This window comes from Microcaecilia unicolor, chromosome 7 (genome assembly GCF_901765095.1).
Source record: "Microcaecilia unicolor chromosome 7, aMicUni1.1, whole genome shotgun sequence".
Taxonomy (NCBI): Eukaryota; Metazoa; Chordata; class Amphibia; order Gymnophiona; family Siphonopidae; genus Microcaecilia; species Microcaecilia unicolor.
Window position 1 is genome coordinate 67953906 of NC_044037.1, and position 20491 is coordinate 67974396.

The 20491-nt window shown below is 41.8% G+C and overlaps 1 protein-coding gene across 1 annotated transcript in view; it reads right to left on the reverse strand.

Moving 5' to 3' along the window:
* CLIC2 (chloride intracellular channel 2) overlaps window positions 1-17490 on the reverse strand; it is a 43432-nt gene extending 25942 nt beyond the window's left edge. Inside the window, exons 1-3 of the mRNA XM_030209110.1 lie at window positions 17092-17490; window positions 4359-4468; window positions 4024-4149 (exon numbers count right to left, since the gene is read on the reverse strand). Coding sequence (XP_030064970.1) covers window positions 4024-4149; window positions 4359-4468; window positions 17092-17148 — 293 coding nt within the window. The 5' untranslated portion in view covers window positions 17149-17490. The remainder of the gene's footprint in view (window positions 1-4023; window positions 4150-4358; window positions 4469-17091) is intronic.
* Between the last annotated feature and the right edge of the window lie 3001 nt (window positions 17491-20491).

Genomic DNA, 20491 nt, shown 5'->3' on the forward strand with positions numbered 1-20491 from the left:
AAAAGATGTAAAGGCTAAAAGGAAATTTCTTCCAGAGGTAAATGCAGGGACAGTAAAACACAAGGGCCATCTTTGACCCATTCCAAGCTTTCTAGTTGCTGATGCTGTGTCATGAAAATATTGGTGGGGTGAGGGCCACAGTGGCACACCCTCTTTAGCCACTTATGGGTAAATAAAATACAGAGAATAAAAGCATTAACTAAGAAACAGGCATGTCGATAATGTGTTTTTTGGAAAACGGGAAGCACTGTAGCTTTAAGGTTTTGCTTGTTTGTTCATTTTGAATGCATGCTGATCTGTGCCAAGAATAACTGTTACACAGAGCTGGCTGTGTTCCTGGCTACCTTGATGAATGCTTATTTTTGGCTCTGCAAACTGCTTCTGCCCATTCTTGAGAAGAAATGATTAGAGCTGAACAACTAACGGCTTTCCCACCATTGTGGAGGTATCTAACTATACCAGTTACCACCTTTGTAAACAGATACTGTTGATGGACAACATTTTTAGGATAATTAACCAAGTGCCGTATTATCTTTTCCTGCCATCCTCTTGCTCCTCACTCACAGAAAACCCACATGCTTCATTTCCACCCATTGTCTTTTTCTAGCAAGCCTAACAATTTCCTTAGTAAAGAATCAACTGATTCTGTTACTATGGAGAAAATGAACAAACAGGAGGGACATATCATCCTGGTCAAGTCAATGTCATTGTGACCAAGAGTGTTTTACTCTTTTCAAGTGCACTGAAAGAGAAAATTTATTAAGAGTAGATTTGTTGAGGATGAAGAACCACTCTACTTCATTAAGGGGCCCTTTTACTAAGCCGCGTAAGCATCTACGTGCACTCAACGTGCGTCAAAATGCAGTTACCGCCCGGCTATCATGTGGCTCTTACTGTAATTTCATTTTTGGCGTGCATCCAAAAATATTTTTTATTTTCGGGCGCGCGTATTGGGTGCACGTCAAGTTGCATTTGGCGCATGTAGGTCATTACCACCAGGTTACCACGTGAGGCTTTACCACTAGGTCAATGGCTGGCGGTGAGGTTTCAGACCCAAAATGGATATGCGGCAATTTTCATTGTGTCACACATGCATTTTCAGCAAAAATTTTAAAAAGGCATTTTTTGCAGGTGCGCTGAAAAATGATTCTGCGCATGCGCAAAACACACGGCTACACTACCGCAGGCCATTTTCAGCGTGCCTTAGTAAAAGGACCCTTAAGAAAGGAAAGAGAATCAGAAATGAAACAGTTAGGGATGTCTAATCTGAATGCTGCCCTGAGAACTTTAATCTAAAGCTTCCTCCAGAAGCTGCATGTTAAAATTACTTCCATGAAAAAAATTACTCAGATGCACCTTGAATTTTCTTCTGGACAGAAGTTACACTATTGGGCAGTTAGTAGTAATAGGAAAGGATAGAAATAACTGCCTAAAGCTTTTCTTTTTGTTTTTCAACATTATTAAATGCCTTATAAACAATACAAGCCAAGATCAATTGCAAGTAATCAATAAAGCAAGAACACCCAACTGATACCATTATAGTTTATTCACATTTGCTATATCATCTTTACTGATAGTCTATATACCACTTTGGTCTGCCTAAGTATAAAGAGCAGAAAAGAAAGACAAATGTAAAATAAGAAAGATCCTATTTAAAACCCTATAATAAGACACAAAGCAAAAAAGAAAGAGAGGTGTGGTCAGCAAATGTATCAGCAAATAAAATGTCCATAAACTTGCTCAAACAACCAGGCTTTAACTGCAGCCTTAAATCCCTTAAAGGATAACTTGAAATGAATAACCAATGACAAACTATTCCACAAGGATGAGGTAACAAAGAAAAATCATAGTTCCTGGTGGATTCCAGCTGTGCAAGTAATAGGAAGAATCAGTCTATGGGCATTTACCGTAGTTGAAAGTAAGCAAACATCTTTCTCTTCCAACTCAAATCTAACCCTCAACATATTAAATGAAATTGCCCTTCCCAATTCTACCATTTGTCCTAGAACCCAGAGCCCTCTAACATCCCATGTCATCCCTATCCCCCATCCCTCCTAACACTCAGGTCTACCACTCTGTGAATGTTATAGATTTGAATGATGCACTTCAGGAAACATCTTCTATCTCCAGATCTCATATTGCATCCACATTCTCCAAAACCTTTCCACTTTATCTTCTTTCTTATCTGTTAAATTAGCCATCCTCTATACAAAACGTATTTTCGTCAATACACTCTCCCATTGGGGCAACTCCAACTGTTTCCAACACCCCACCAGCACCATTCCCACAGCAGTAGCTCACAAAGCTCACGTGGCATGTCCACCACACTAGCATGTCCCTCTCCATTGCCACTGAAAGAATCTCACCCACTGCATCACTTCCACCTAAAGAAGTTCAACTTTAGAGCAGTCTTACCATATGTGGTCGGAGGTACTTGAAGTATCACAACCTCCCCAGCACTTCCCAGATCCAGCATGAAATAGGACCTTCGAATACACTGGAGTGTAATACGATCTGTACAGCATTTTAGATCCATGCTCCAACAAAGAACTAGACAACTAGATAACTAGAGGGGATCAATCAAGCACACTTCCCTCTAGAACAGGGGTTCTCAGTCCAGTCCTTGGGACAAACCAAGCCAGTCTGGTTTTCAAAATATTCACAGTACATTTATTTATTTATTATGACATTTCTACCCCATATTTTCCCAAGAAAGCTCAGATTCAATGTGGCTTACATAACAAATTAAGAAGAAGCATTACAAGACAATTAATATTAATACAAGAATACAACTATTTAAGAAAAATGTTTGTATTAGTGTTATGATTCTACTGAGACAGGCAGGGGAATGACTGGGACTCGCTTCTGATTGGCCTGTCAGGGATTGAACTGATGTCTGATGCAGCAGACGTCAGAAGTTACACTTTATTTAAACTTACCTCTCCCTACAGTGGACGCTCTAGCGTTAATTCCTGTCAGCTGAGCTCTAGTTCTCTTACTCTGTCTGTGTTTGTGGTACAGTGTGTATTTTGAGGAGTTTTGCTTGCTCTCTTTTTGTTTGTGGTCTGTGTGTGTGTGTGTGTGTGTGTGCTGGTTGTAACCAGCATGTCCTTGATTGCTTCTCTGCAGTGCAACTGGGCCTGTCCTCTGCCTTATTTCTCCTGCCTCTGTTAGGCAGCTTTTCTTTCAGTGGTAAGCTCATTCCTGCTTTGTTTGTTTAGTTTCCCTTTACTCAATGTTAACCCTTTATGTGCAGTGCTTGGTATTTGCCTTCTGTAAGCTAATGAGTAATGCTGCTATTCTAGCAGCCTGGAGCATTGGGCTGCCAAGCCGAAGCCTGATTCTCCCTGATCCAAGTTCTCCCCCCCCCCCCCCCCCCGATTCAGTCCCCAAACTCCCTGATCCAGTCTCAACTTCCAGAAGTCCCCCTACCCCACCTCATGCCCATACCTGTGTGCACTGGTGATCCAGCGGTCCCTAGGCAGAAGCAACCCCCAGTCACTCCTGCCCTTCTGGTGCAACCTGTCATGTTTTGCATTAAGGCCCTTTAAGTCAAATTAACGGGCAAATAGCGTTAATTAAAGACCTAACACAGTTTGACAACTTCCCACCTTAGTCGTTGGTTGGTGAGTTTTTGCATTACTGGTACTGAGGTGCTGATTATTATTCAAAGCTACTGTAGCTTGCGATACAATAGCACTAGGTAAGAAAGGAAAGGAGAGGGAAGAAAGAAAAGAAAGGTGGGGGAACCCTACATGTGACTTAACAAGGACTGGAAACTTAGTAACATAGTAAATGACAGCAGGTAAGGAACTGTATGGTCCATCCAGTCTGCCCAACAAGATAAACTCATTTTACATGGTATGTGATACTTTATATGTATACCGAGTTTGATTGTCCTTGTCATTCTCAGAGCATAGACCGTAGAAGTCTGCTCAGCACTGAAACATCTACTTTTTGCATCCACCACACAGTTACTAATAATTTTTAGTGTTCTATCTAATGACAGTCTAAACAAAATACCTTGGTGGAGCCAGAGTCTGTTCCAGAAACTCCTCAATTTTAATGAAGTCTGTTTTCAGCTCTCTGTTGAACAGCAGGAATGGAGGGTTAGTTCCAGGAGCCAGATCCTTCAGCTCTTCAGGTTTCCTATAATATATACAGTGAAAAAGTTGAAAATTAATGAAATTACGGATAATATTCATAAGATGATTGACTGGTGAGACTGTTTAGTGGTCATGCCCATGATTTTAAAAGCTATATGGAAATCCTCTGCAGAACTGTGATAAGTTAACTATCTCCTATCTTATGTATATTTTGAGCCATTTGCCCAATCATTGGCAGTCTTCTTTTCTTACCTTGTCATGTCCACAGTGGTGACATTGAATTTGACTCCTTTAAGCCAGAGCACCATGAAGAGCCTTTGACAGAAGGGGCAGTTCCCAATATTTTCTCCATCTAGACCGGCCTATACAAGTGCAAAGAATGTTATGAATTTCATCGAATTCTTAGTTTATTGAAATACTTTATTGCCTTTCCAAAAAACAAACAAACAAAAAACAATATAACACTTTAAATAAGTAATTAAAACAATAGGTGAAAAAGGAAAAGGAAGGAAGGAGAAAGAAGATGGCAAAAAAATAGGGCCACTCATTGATTAAAATTTTTAATCGCACAATTAATCACATAAAGTGTCCCCCCATGCATTTTCACCTGTATTATGATTTTATTTTTCTAATCATGTTATTCCCTGTCTCTGGCTCTATTCCTCTGTCTGTGCTCTGAACTCTATTTTCAGGGCCTCCTCTCTCCTATTTCATTTCTCTCCTCCTCTCTTCTTCACTTCTTCCCCTATAACATCTTTCATTCAACTTTCTGCTATTTTTCTTGCTCCTTATAGGAGAGAGCAGCCTGACGTGATTAATCGAGTTAAAATTATTAGTGCAAATAAAAAATCTTAACACGATCAATCGCGATTAGTTGCGTTAAATGAACAGCCCTAATAAAAAAGAATAGCCGATAAGCATAAACAGAAATAAAGTAGCAGCAGCATAGAAAGCAGTACAATGCCCTAGGCAAAGTGTCAACATCACACCATCAATGCTTATAATCCATATCAAGAACAGAGTCTTAAGAGAAGTCTTGAACTTGGTATGGGAAATTTCACTTCTAAGAATAGATGGAAGCAGGTTCCGTAAGAAGGGGGCTACATTTGAGCAAGCAGTACAATCAGTAATCTCTAATTCTGAGGTGTCAAATTGCAATCTGAAGGACTGCAAACCAGTCAGATTTTCAGGATACCCCTAATGAGTATTCAAGAAATATTTGCATGCATTGTCTCAATTGTATGCAAATATCATCCGCCATATTCATTAAGAAGATCTTCAAAAGCCTGATTGGTTTTGAGACCCTCAGGATTGCAGTTTGACACTCCTGCCGTAATTGAATGGATAAAGGAAATGGAATGGTTAGGAGATTCTCGTGTTATAACCATAAGTAATGACTTTGTAGAAATGGTGTCAGTACATTAGCGAAGTATTTGGGAGTATTACTGTTAACAATGCTCTATGAGAAGACCTGAGACCTTGAATTTGATATGGAAAGGAATAGGTAATCAATGTCATTCTACTTTCAAAGGAAAGCATGGTAAAGTAACCCATGCTCGAGCCTTTTCTTGTTAAGCACCTCTCCTGTGGAATGTGCTACCAGTCACCTTACATAGTATAATTTTTATAGGTTTTTAAAGACCTATTTAGAAGTGCTTATTTTTGTTAGTATTTCCCATCTGTTTCTTCTGAGTTTGTGCATTATATTTTTGTTTACATTTACTTGTACCATGCCTTGACCCATAGTAATTTGGTGGATTATAAGATTGGTAAATAAATGAATCTCATTAAAGGTTTCAGGAAGACGAAAGAATGCAAATGCACAAGACCTTTGTTCTGTGATTTTATGAAATCACAGAAGCAGAATCAGTCTGGTGAATACTTGGTTGAGAAACCTCCAGGGACTGCTAGATGTTGCAGGAAATGGTGATACCAGGGGCCATTCTTCCCTCTGAAAGCACATTAACCTGATCCCCCACCCCCAGCATTGTGACAAGCACTATGGAGGTGATTTCCCAGCAGCTTGCACTAATACTTTAATGCATGTTTTGCTGCAGGTCTTGGTGCATCATGGCATTAATGTGGGGGCTGTCAGTAAATGACCCTTTTTCTGCTGATGATGCTATTTTTCATAGGAAAAGTTAAACCAAAGTTTTACCTGCTGTAGGAAAATTAACAATCTAAAATGTTTTGTACAAGTTCAGTAACAATGCTTCTCCAGCGGTCATGGCTGCATTTCAATAAAAAAAAAAAATGCACAATCTAACCTCCCCAAACTCCCATGCTGGGAAGAATCTTATTAGGTTCAGAAAACTCTGACCTCTCCTGTGTAACAGACCTTAAACTGTTTTTGGTTCAACCTAATGAAGAAAGTGTTTCTTCTGAAAGTTAATAAAGAAATACATTATTAGTCCAAACATGTCACATTATAAAATGTTATTATTGAGCGTTATTTGTCTCAATGAAATGCTCAATCTTCAGATAACTGTGACATCTAAGCACTAGCATGAGCTTACCATAGCTTAAAAGGGTTTATTGCAGGGCATGCCCAGTCGTCTGCAGTAAGTTCCCAATGTACATACTACCCATAGACTAAAAATATTTTTTATTTTGATGGCCGAGGGGCCATGTCTGGGGGTGGAGAGTGGGCATGTCTCTGCTAATCAGTTAGCTCATCTAGGGCCCGGTTTACCAGGGGCGTAGCCAGACACCCAATTTTGGGTGGGCCTGAGTCCAAGATGGGTGGTCAGAAGAACTCCACCTTGTCCCACAAGTGATTTGGTCTCTCCCTCTCTCACCTGCATACCTTTTAAATATCAGATTTTCACCGGCAGCGAGCAGCAACTAATATACACTGCTCATGTTGGCCCCACAGCCTTCCCTCTGATGCAGCTTCCTGTTTCCGCATAGGCGGGAATACATCAGAGGAAAGGCTGTGGGGCCGGTGCGAGCAGTATGTATCAGTCGCTGCTCACTGCAGGTGAAGATCTGCTATTTACAAGGTATGCAGGAGGGACAATTGTTGGGAGTTTTTAGCTAGTGGGGCTTGGAGATCCCTGCCAACCACATCATAGGTGTGCTGCTACTGGGAGGGTCTGAGCCCAAAGTGGGTGGGCCCGGGCCCACCCAGGCCCACCCATGGCTACGTCACTGCTGTTTACTAAGCTGTGCTAAGGGCATGCTAGCATTGTTAGTGCACACTAAACATTAGCGTGCACTAAATGCTAAAGACACCCATATATTCCTATGGGTGTCTCTAGTATTTAGCGCATGCTAATTTTAGCATGTGCTAAAAAACACTAGCGTGCCTTAGCAAACAGGACCCCTATATTGTGGTGTGCTGATTAGTGCAGGATTAGCATTTGAGCCCTTACTGCCTACAAAATGAGTGGCGGTAAGGGCACACGGGCTAATTTGTGATGATGGCCATTAATTAGGAAAATGGAAAAGTGGCCATTTTCTGGCTGCAGTAAAAATGGCCTTAGGTCATGGGAAAGACCCGAATAAGGGCACTCTAAGACCACTTTCTATTGCCGCTTTGTAAATGGATCTGCAAATCTGCAAATAATAAAATATAGATAATACAATTGAATAATAGGGAGCCTCAGAAACCTTGCAGATTCTTATAAAGTATATGGAGATTAAAGAGATGTTTTTAAATTTTAAAATAGTTAACAACTAATTTATTCTCTCTCCCACTGTTTAAAACAGGGGTTCTCAACTCTGTCCTCAGGACACACCTAGCCAGTCAGATTTTCAGGATATCCACAATGAATATGCATGAGATAAATTTGCATCCACTGCCTCCATTGTAAACAAATCTATCTCATGCATATTTATTGTGGGTATCCTGAAAACCTGGCTGGTTGTGTGTGTCCTCGGGACTGGTTTAAACTGAGTGAGTTTTCCAGTAGCTGTGCTGAAATGGATTACCATGTCCAGAGGATCACTCTGTCTAAACTCGATCCTTCTCTGAGTAAAAGCAAAAGGCTTTCATACTTTGCATACTTTTAGCTGGGTTATCAAGAAGCATTCCCAGGGAGTGTGTAGGTCAGGAAAATAAAATAGCACTCATATTTGACATTTTCAAGCACACTTAAGCTATTTTCTTCCCCTTGACTGATTGCACAAAATAGCAGTGAAAAGAACATAGTAACATTTGCAATGTCTTAGCAATAGATACAGTATACATTTTCAATCTAATTGTGAACCACTAAGCTACAAACTTTCAGCCTCCGGTATTGACTCATTATGTCTTTTAAAAGTGAGAAGCATTTATCAATAAAGAAGTAATTAACCCCAGAAATTACATCCCTCACTTTAGGCACTTGCAGTTTGTAGGCTGTAGAACATTAAAAACATCAAAGTTGTGAAAAAATTGCATACTCCCTTCATGGACTTCATCTCGAACACCTGTGTCTCTTCCTCTAACCTCATCGTAATAGGAGATATTAATCTACACCTGGAAGATCTCACTACAACAAGCACCCGATTGCAGAGAATTCTTACAACTATTGGATCTACAAGGACCAAATATGCAACCAACACACGAAAAAAGGACACACATTAGACAACATAACACACAAATTTGACCATGACGCAAACGTTACATTAACATACACTGAATGGTCACCCATACTATGGTCCGACCACTACAAAGCACATATTACCCTCCAATGGAGAACGAAAGACCTACCTAACAAACAAATACAAAAAACCTACACCACAAGAGGAAAAATTGATCCGATTAAATTTTGGCAACAGATCTACAACAATGGATGGACAATAAAGACAGGCACAACTCAATTCCTCTCAAACTGGGATGATAGATGTAAACTAACACTGGACAACATCGCCCCGATCCAAACCAGAACTTCGCACAGAAAGAAATCAACACCTTGGTTCAACGAAGAACTGAAAAAACTCAAAACACAAGTTAGGAAACTGGAACGTGCGTGGAACAAAAAGAAAGACGATCCCATACTTAACGATTGGAAACAACTTTGAAGGAAATATAAATACACCATAAGACAACCCAAAAGACAATACTACAAAACTGAAATTGGACCAAATTACAAAGACACACATAAACTCTTCCAACTTGTGAATAAATTACTAGACACCACTCCAGTCACCAACAACTGTAAAGACATACCAGGAGCTGACGACTTGGCGAAATACTTCAAGGGAAAAATTATTCAACTGCGACTGAAAATACCCGCTAGCCACATCGAATACACCACACTCCTAGACTGCCTGGATCCAGACCCTGGAATCTACCCAGCAGACAGGATCTGGACTGAATTCACAACACTACCGGAAGATCTTATCTCACAAATGCTCAAAGATACGCCAAATCCTACTGCAAACTAGATATTTGCCCAATCAACCTCATGAAATCGGCCCCTCAACAATTTATAATGGACCTAACAAACTACGTGAACTTTATGCTACAAAATGGACTCTTCCCAAGGGAAAAAGGTAACATTTTACTCACCCCTATACCTAAGGATGCAAAGAAAAATGCTAGTGAAATAACAAACTATAGACCAGTAGCATCCATCCCACTAATTACCAAAATAACAGAAGGTATAGTGACCAAACAACTCACAGACTATCTAAACAAGTTCTCAATACTACACGATTCTCAGTCAGGATTTCGCTTTAATCACAGCACTGAAACCGTATTAGTCACGCTTATGACCAAACTCAAACAACTAATAGCAAAGTAGCTTATTAGCTTTGGAGGCATAGTTCTACTGTGAGTGAAACATGATTCACAAATGCTATTTCATAAACTGCACTGGGATATTAGTCCTTAAAGATTTTGAAAGTTACCACTTCTTAGCTTCTAAAATAGGCAGAAGTAAATTAGGGTACTATTGAGCTGATCCTGCTCATAACTTCATTCAGGATTCAGGTTGGTAGACAGAGGGTAATTTTATAACAGGACTGTGGCTGAAACGATTAGGCTGGCTGCAGGGTGTATACGTTTTTGTGTGTGCGGTGGGGGTGGGGGGGGGGGAGGTGGAAGTTGCAAATAAAGGTTCACAGTGTTAGATCTCAGTCCCAAGTTCCAATTTTGGTAAAAGCTTGAAGAAACTGTGTGCCCCACGCCGCATGAATCTTACCCAGTTTTAAGATGAAAAACAGGAAGCAATGATGCAAAGAAATAGGTAAATTAAATGTTTTTTTTTGAGCCACCTAACTTCTATCACTGCTATGACTTCAACTAATTGGAGTTGACGTCTTGGAAGTTTCTCAATCTCTACTGTGTCTCTTTCCCTTTCTCTCATTCTTCTTTTTAACTTTATCCTTTTCTTTGTAGTTTGTAGATTGATTATGTCAGGCATGGTAAAGTAAGATAAGGGGAAGATAGAGCTGCTAGCATTGTGCAGGCAGTGCCAGGGGAGTAGAGGGAGAGGGAGCTTGATAATGGATATAACAGGAAGGGAGAAACTTCACTGGCAGAAGGAAAACTCGAGGGTGGGTGTGGGAGAAATGTTATTACATTTTCCAGGAATAATGTTTTCTTTCCTTATTTTTTTTAATTTAAAAGGAACAGTGGAATTTTATCTGTCAAATTAAAAAGATTCAGCTGCTCTGTGTGCAAGCACATACTCTGATCATGTGAATGGGTAGAAAAAGGATGTAGTGTTTGCATTACATCCACATTCTGATTTCGCTTTAAAGTTATGGGAAACCACAATGAAGCAATATTCAGAAATATAAGGAGTTCAGAGGATCAGAAACTCATGATTTAGGGTCAGATGTAGTACCAAAGCAGATGTGTGCAATCTACAGACCACAGACAACAGCTGCAACTCAGAGGAAACAACCCATGTCTGTTCATCAGTCAGGATTTGGAGTGTGATCTTCTCGCTCTTCTCAGCTGTGATGGAGCTCTGGTCCTCTGATCTACACTGGTCCCTCTTCCAATGAGGTGTTAGTGTGACCCTGGGGCAAAAATGTTTGCCCACTCCTACAATGTTTTTCACATCTTATGTATATGGGATAAATGACATCTCACCCTACATGATTTTGTTGGAGGCTTCAACCAATGTCAGGTCAGAACTGAGGCAGCCTGATTTGGCCTTGCTACAGATGCATTTCTTATGGGTAGTAGGCTCCCAAGGGAACTGGATGAAATTGGATGAATAATTGAAAAGAAAGTGATAGGAAAGATAGCCAGGTCAGAAAAAACCAGGTCAAACTAAATGAAGGACCACAAGTATGACATAAAATGATAGTTTGCAGCAACAGTGTTGTTCTGCTTTGACAACAAAGAGTGGGAGACAATACCTTTTTCACAATTGAAAGTTTGTCTCATGCACTTCTGTCTCCACATTTCTATACCCATGATGCAGGCAATCACCAAAGTGTGGCCACGTATTAGTGGAAATGAATAATACCTTCATTTTATACCATACCAACAGTTTGTCCTTCAGTTTGGCTTGCTTTCTCCTGACCCACCTATCCTTCTGATCCCTGTTAGTGGTTTCAGGCCTTTTGTCTACACATGGTTGAAAAGTAAGGACACATTTACAAAGGAGGATAGACAGAGAAACAAAAACTTGATGATTTTATAGATCAGGTTTCCTTGTAGAAAGGGCTAAAAATTCATGCTTAAATGTGTAAAAGTTATGGAAGAAGTTAGGAGAAATTGATTTAGAAAAACTTTCATTCACAAGATTTTCTGTTCAACTGCATTGTTATGGAAGCTTCAAATTATGTCCCCTAACTTTCTTTAATATTGCAGAATGTCAGAGCTTCCATTCTGATGGCAGGATATAGAGTCAGATCAGGAAACTGCAATGTTTTAGTAGATAGCTGAATATCAACTGAGCTCTTCCTCCAATGACTATGCTATGCTGAGAGTCAATGTAATATAAGTTAAAATCAAGGACCTCCAAGTGACAATTTCAGAAAGGGCCTTCTGAGTGGTGGAGAGGGGATGGGTCCAATGCAGAAGTTCTGAGAGTCCCCTTCCCACCCCCCAGAACTGCAGGGGCTACTTGTGTGGAATTTACCCTATTGATCCTTTCCCATTCCATTCTACTCCATGAAGAATGGTTTGTGACCTGGACTGGACCCCATCCTTCTGTCCTTCTGGTTACAGTCTATCCCAGTTTCCTTATCATTTCAAAACCAGAGGATGTTCCAGTCAATTGTCAAAAAAAAAAAAAAAATATATATATATATATCAAGGTTTAAATTTTAAGGACCTATTTCATAGATTATAATGAGGTCAATGAATTCATTGTAAGATGACATCGCAGGCTCAACTCGGACAGCTTAAATTAAGCCCAGACTTAAGCCCTAAAGTTCTTCCTTCTTTTTTCAGACAAACCAAACTCCCATTTGATTTACAGTAAAAAAGGAGAGTTGTGATGTAATCTAATCAGATTTGCTATCCCTACAAACACTGGAATCTCTACTCATTTATGCCAAGGTCGATTGTATATTGACAAATAGTTGCTTTCACATTCTATCTCAAATGTGGCTGCACATTCAGTATATCTAACTGATTTGATACAGAGTTAAGGGGGAAATGGGAGGCAGAACAAACCCATAATTGTTTTCTGGGCCCTCTGCAACCTCCATCAGTATCTCCACCTTTCCTGACCATCCCCCCCCCACCCCCCCCACCTCATTGGGAGAGAATAGGCAGGATATTGATAGCCCTGGACTGATCTCCCGCCCCATTTCCATAGCAGCCCAATCTCCCTCTCTTTCTTAGCTCTCTCCCCATCCTTATCAGAGGGCAGACCCTTGCACTACTAGTCCAGCCCCTGGAACCATTCTGACCAATCAGCACTAAAAGGGGTAGGGCCAAGAAGACAAGATTCTCTTAGCACTAAAGCTCCGCCCCTTCCATCTGATGTCATCAGTCTGTCTGTGCAAACGAAGAGATAGAGCAGAGTCTTTTCTTTTTCTGCCCTTAATTTACAGATTAAAACTTCCATCAACAAATCTCAGCTTCTGCCCTTTTGTCCCTTCTCCCATTCAGCTTCTCTGCCCGTTCATTTCGAATCATGCAAACTACAAAAGCAGAGGGGAAAATGCCTGCAGGAACTTCTGCTCAGGTAGGGGGACTGTCCCCAACTTCTTATTTTGGTGCAAACACTGCTGGGCAGACTTGGGTCTAGAGAATGGTACTTTGGGACCCTACTGAGGGGATGGAGAGAACCCAGGGGCCCTACAAAGGGAGATTAGATGTTGTGTGTCAGGTTCTGGACCACCAGGGCAGTAGTAAGGTAAGGGGAGGGGGTGGTGGGGAGGGGAGGGTGTGACATGGGGCGGAGCGAGGGTGTGACAGGGGGCAGAGTGGGGTGTGACAGGGGGCGGGGCATGTGTCCTCCCTTTTGGGGAATAAAAAATGGTAACCCTACCTTGAGCTACTACTGCACACCAGAATATATGAAACAAAAAGCAGCCACCAAAATGGAGAAACTAGATCTGCTACTAGGGGACAAGTCAAAAACAGAAAGTAGTGTGATCAACACAAAACTTCCAAAACATCAAGAGATGAATAATTAAAAGTAGTTCTTTAATAAAGGATAAGACTCAACATGGCACTGTGCTTCATAATTATTCATCTCCTTGGCTTTTTGGAAGTGTCGTGTTGATCACACTGGAATATATGAACATTTTGTGGCACAATACTCAATTTAATATATCCATGAGAGTGAAATAAACATTTTAAAAAATATTGAAGTTACTTAACAGCTTTCGGACATTTAAAAACAAGAAAAATGTCCTTCCCATCTTTCCACAGTAGAAACTGATATTTTACGTGCTTGATCAGGGATTTCAACATAGCCAACCTTGGCCTGTAGAAAATATTTTCATCTGTAGTTTATAAATTTTCTTTTTCCTCTGAAAATAGTTTTAAATATTTCAGAATTAAATAAATTTCAGCCATCTCATGAAATATTTCCATTGGGGAAAATGTGTTAAGTAATGAAAAATTCATTGGTTTGTCATTGTCGTTTGTTTGATTGTCAAAGTGGGACAAACGCCCAAGTTAATCTGGAGATTTTTCAAGTTTTATTTACAGAGCATACATCTTATTTAGGGGTCCTTTTACTAAGCCATGCTAAAAAGTGGCCAGCTGTAGTTTGGCCACATTTTAACACGGTTCTAAAATGGCCGAAATTCTATTTCTACCATCAATGGCCATACATTAATTTCCAAATTAGAGCATGGCCATTACTGCTTGAGCCCTTATGGCTTCCTATTAAGGAAGCAGTAAGGGCTCATGTGCTACATGTGCGGTAATCAGGCAGCACAAAGCAATGTGCCCATGCTGCCCAGTTACCACTGGGAATGCCTACTCACCTCTCCCCATGCTAGAAAATAAAAATGATTTTCTAGTGTGGGAAACGGCATGATGTAAAAGCAGAACCACCGCGGTGTGACTGGGAGTGCCCAGCGGTAGTGCTGTTTTGCCATGCACTATCTGCATGGTAGTCCTACCATTCCTTCATAAAAGGGCCCGTTTATTTATAATTACAATTAAATTGTATTCCACTACAAACCATTACTGGATCAGTGTGGATTACAATATATCAGATAGGTAGGCCAACACTAGGAAATTACAACCCCCCAAAAACAGTCACATATACCTAACTAATAAATCAAATCTTACCCTAAATATATAAAAAATTAGTTTTAAACATTTTTAGAAATTTTAGTAGAGGAGTGTGGTAGCCGTGTTAGTCCACTCTTAAGGTTATCAATAGAAATCAAACAAAATAAAACATGGAAAAGAAAATAAGATGATACCTTTTTTATTGGACATAACTTAATACATTTCTTGATTAGCTTTCGAAGGTTGCCCTTTTTCGTCAGATCGGAAATAAGCAAATGTGCTAGCTGACAGTGTATATAAGTGAAAACATTCAAGCATTACTATGACAGTCTGACAGGGTGGGAGGTATGCATGGGGACATCAAAGCATATCATTGATATTCTAACAGGATGGGTGTGGATAGGTGAGGGTGCATAGCTCCCTTACCTTGGGTGCTGAGCCCCCCAACCCCCCCCAAAACCCACTCCCCACAACTATACACCACTACCATAGCCCTAAGGGGTGAAGGGGGCACCTAGATGTGGGTACAGTGGGGTTCAGGTGGGTTTTGGAGGGCTCCCATTTTCCACCACAAGTGTAACAGGTAAGTGGGGGGTGGGACTGGGTCCGCCTGCCTGAAGTCCACTGCACCCACCACAACTGCTCCAGGGACCTGTATACTGTTGCGATGGACCTGAGTATGACATTTGAGGCTGGCAAAAAAATTTTTTATAGTTGTATTTTCGAGGGTGGGAGGGGGTTAGTGACCACTGGGGGAGTCAGGGGAGGTGATCCTCGATTCCCTCCAGTGGTCATCTGGTCAGTTCGGGCACTTTTTTGGGACTTGGACCTGAAAAAAAGGGACCAAATAAAGTGGACCAAATTCTAGTCAAGGCCGGCTTTCTTTTTTCGATTATCGGGTGAAGCCAGCCATCTCAACGCACGCCCCTGTCCTGCCCCCTTGAACTTTCGCTGGCCCCACGACGGAACGCAGTTGAAGCCGGCGAAAATCAGCTTTCAATTATACCGATTTGGCCGGATTCAGGAGATCGCCGGCCATCTCTCGATTTGTGTCGGAAGATGGCCAGCGATCTCTTTCGAAAATAAGCCTGATACTGTATCTGTTTTCTCTTAACTTGGGATTTGCCTTTAAATGACTCTCCTTCAGGAAACATGCAGAATATGTTCCAAACATCTCACAAACTCTTTAGCCTGCTCAGTCATTTTGCCCCTTGCTCTGTAACTGTGGTGCCAAACAGGTATATAAATACCTCACACAGATCAATTGTACTGCTTGCTGATACTGATAACCTCAAAAACCATACTAGCAGTTCAGTAGTGTCTATACTGGATAGGGGGAAAAGTCTCAACAACTGCGGCAAAAAATCTCAATTGTTAATTGCACGCAGAAAAAGTCATCATAGACTGAAAAACCCCATCAGGAAGAAAATACAGAAGATGCACAGAAGCAAACTATCATTCTTTGTTCTCTGAATATACTGCTGGCTACCTAAGCTCAAAACCTAAACTGTACCACCAAATTCTAGGTGCCAAAATGCAACAGCTTTGTTTGAATTTGCAAAAAACAAAATGCAAAAAACCCCCAACCAACCTCCTACCCCCCGCCCCCCAAAAAACCCACCCAAGAGCGGTATCATGCATCAGGTGAGGATTTGTTCGCTGAATGTGATTCACTCTGTATTTACCTAATAGCTCTTTAAACATGCTGTGGTGAAATGCAGCCAAGTCAGATTTTTTTCCCCTTTTTTTTTAAACTTAATTGGGCAATTTGTTTTTTTCCACAGGGAGAATTTCGGTAGATGCCAGAGAGTGCAACCATAGTTGAAATTCAGCTGGGACACACCCTCAGTTCTCCAATGATTCCAGATTCTTTGCCTAGCATCGGTACAGTAGTGCTTAAAGAAACAGTGCAGCCTCAGGACCATTTCCTGTAGCACCCTGACAGGTGTCCTTTGCACACACTGGACCGCTATAAGTTTCCAAATCCCCAGGTGATCCAGGTGAGTTCATCTTTAAATTATCTTCCAAGAAAACTCGGCCTGTACTTCTATTGGTATACAGAGAATGTGGTATATGTGCTATAGGGTGCAAAATATATATCCTTGGAGTTCTGTAAATCATGGTCAAAGAAAAGTCATAGAAGTATGACCCCAGGGATAATGCAACATGTGGTAAGCAATATTTTCAAATGTAAATAAGGGGAAATGACTCCTTTTTAACATCCAATGTGATCTGAAGACATATCTTGTCTAGCTACCAATTTTGGTCCAGCGGGTCACTTCTGAAACAGTTGCAGCACAGAAGAAAAATAATCTTTTGCACAAATTATTTGTCAATTCAGCAGGACTATTGTATTCAGATGTAATTTTTAAAAAAGAGAGCATGTCTTACCTTCACAAAAAGCTCGATTTCTGGATCCTTCAGGGAGTTAGACCATCGGCTTGCCATTTCCTCCTGTAATGCAACTCACCACTAAAGCTAGCTTCCCAGGGTTCTGCAACTTTCTGAACACTGTAGCCTCTGGGGGGAACCTCGCAGACTTCCAGGAGGAAAGGAGGAGATCCTCTTTTAATATAATCACATGAGGTCTTGCAGCCAAGAATCAGGGCCCTGCCAAATTCTCTTGTTATTTTGATTTCCACTTGTTGACTTTACATTCCAAAGCAAGGAGGAGCAAAGTGAGTGTGTGCATACGTACATGTGGAGGGAGGTGAGGTACGGCACGGGAGAGGGAATTAGTTTGTGTGTGGGAGAGGGTATTTCCATGGAGGCATGAGATGACTCAGCAGCAGAGCCTATCACAGGACATACACGAGGCCTCACTTCCAAATATCACACAGACCAGATGTTGCCCTGGAACCTCAGAGTATTGACTCGTCATGGCACAGTGTGCTCTGCCCATTTCTTTTACAGCAACTGTTGAGGAGCCAGAGGCTTTATCTCAGGAAATGGACTGGAAGTGCTTTAAGTTTCATAACTCGAGGTCAATTTATCTTAATATCCTGTTCAAAGAGGGGAAAACCTGACTTCCACCTCTTAAAATAAAAAAAAAGAAACAACTAAGTTCTGGGAAATACCAGAATTTCTATCAAAGAGCCACATAAAACTTAACTATGCCTTTCCTCTAACACAAATCTAATAAAATACAATTTAAAAAATCCCCAGTGTGTAGACATACTGGAATACCCCAAGAGGAGATCTTACTATACCTTATCAAAACACTATCAGAATAATAGGCATATTCATGCTTGGGTATTCCCATGACTCTGGACAGCTGACTTGGCCTAGCACCTCCTAGAAGCCTGCCTCATTTAAAAGAAGATCCAGACTGCAATTAAAGAAATTAAGTAAATATTAAGAGGACAAATTTTCATGGGATCTAGCCAACCATCCATGGACTTAATCTGGCTAGATCCCCTGTCTGAAAAATTGTCCCATTACGTTGTGGCTAAACAAAGGGACATCTTTCCACCATATGACTATATTTAGCTGCAAGAAGAGGAAAGGTCAGAGCAGGGAAGGTAGTAAAGGAGTGAGAGCAGGTGTAGGTGGGAGAGTAGAGGGTAAAAGAGGTGCAAGCAAGACAAGTGGTTTGGTCATGAAATGCAGGACAGCATTCCAAATTATAGATGACACTGCTACTGCTTCCTCATGACAGCTCACTGCTGCTAGCTTCCTGTTGTGCTGCCTCCTTTCTCCTCTTCCACCTGACACCTGTCTCCCTGCCTCCTATGGCAGGAGAACAAAAACACCAGAGAAATAAAAGAGGCTGAAAGAAGTGGAATAGAGGAGAGTAAAAAAACAAAGCCAGACATCAGTGTCTGAATATACCAATCAATATCTAATATAATAATTTGCTCTTGCAACGTTCCAATGTCTCTGGCTGCGTTCGTAACCATCTCCTGACGTCACTCTCCCACAGTAGAACCCTGCATGCCTGACGTCAGGAGATGCTACAACTTCAAGCCAGGAGGCGGGAAGCGCGCAACCAAACAAAACAAGACAGGGCTGAGATGTGGGACTGCGGGAGCACGGAACGTGTTAGCCGCTATAGCACTCGAGCTTCAGCCCACGATCGCGACTGACAGCTGAACCGCTTCAGGCTGCCTTTGTTTTGGCTTCAATTTCAGCTGTTCCTCTGGTCCTGCCCTCATTTCCTGTTTCCGGAAGGGCGGGACCACAGGAACCGCTGAAACTGAAGCGAAACCAAAGGCACTCTGAAGCGGCGTCCATCCGTGCTCCCCTTCACTCTTGGCAGCGCAGCAGCTAAAAACTTAACAACAGGCAGCAATAATGAAGGGGAGAGCCTGCAGCACATGTCCTGCTTACAGTCCGAGGCCACAGAGACCAACAGTGGGTGCATGGGACGAGAGAGGGGGGGAAGGGGGTCCAGGGATGAGAGGGGGAGGGGGTCCATGGATGAGAGGTGTGGAGGGGGTTCTGAGATCAGACAGGTGGGGGTCCTGAGACCAGAGAGGTGGGGGTGGAGGGGGTCCTGAGACCAGAGAGGTGGGGGTGGAGGGGGTCCTGAGACCAGAGAGGTGGGGGAGGAAGGGGGTCCTGAGACCAGAGAGTTGGGGGGGGGGAGGTGGTCCTGAGACTATAAAGGGGGGGGGAAGGGGGTCCTGAGAAAGGGGGAAGGGGCACACACTCACTCTCTCTCACATACACTCTCTGACACACATACAGTCTATCTCTCTGTCTCTCTCTCTGTCTCACACACACTCTCACACAAACATACACTTTGTGTCTCACACACTCTCTCTCTCTGTCACACAAACACACACACACACACTCTCACACACTCTCTCTCTCTCTGTCTCTCTCTGTCTCACTAATTCTCTCTCTCACACACACTTTCTCTCTCAAACATACACACTCTCTCTCAAACATACACACTCTCTCTCAAACATACACACTCCAAGGAAAACCTTGCTAGCGCCCATTTCATTTGTGCCAGAAGCGGGCCTTCTTTACTAGTAAGTAATATCAGAATCCAATTCAAAACAACATATGTTCTATTTGTATGTCTCTCAGAGACAATTTTATTTCTGGAAAAGGATGAATTTCATGGCTGATTTTTTTTCCTGATACCTTTCTCTGCTGTGCAGAAGGGAGGCATATCCTAAATAGCAAAATATATTAGTGACACAGTTTAATGTAAGAAAACTTAGGGGCCCTTTTACTAGGCTGTAGTAAAATGGGCCCTGTGTTAGTGGCAGGGGCAGCCATTTTTGCCATGTGCTGAGGACCTTTTTACTGCGGTGGGTAAAAAGGCCAAAAAGGACATTGCCATATGGTTAGATTGCTCTTACCATGTGGCCATATGGGAGGGGGGGCACTTACCACCTATTGATGTGGCGGTCCCCTGGCACTGCTCAATTACCACCGGGTAACCCCTGTGGAAATATTTTAAAAATATTTCCGTTAGCAGTGGAAATGCCGTGCACTGGGGGGGGGGGGGGGGGGGTAGAACTACCGCTGGTGCCCGCCCACGTTGGGCCAGTAGGACTTCCAGATTGCTGAGCGGTAAACCCACATTGGGCTTACCACTGCTTAGTAATAGGGCCCCTTAATGTATTGTGGTACCACAAACTTTCATAATTTGAGAATTGCTTTGTTAACCCCCTAATTCTGTATTGTGCACCTAACTTTAGGCACTCAAATGGAAGTTAGGTGCCCAAATGTGGGTAAATGGCAGTTAGGTGCTTAACTGAACTTAGGTGCTATTCTATAAGTGAGTGCCTAAATGCTTTTAGTGCTTAATTGCAAAGGGAGCATGAAAGTGGGT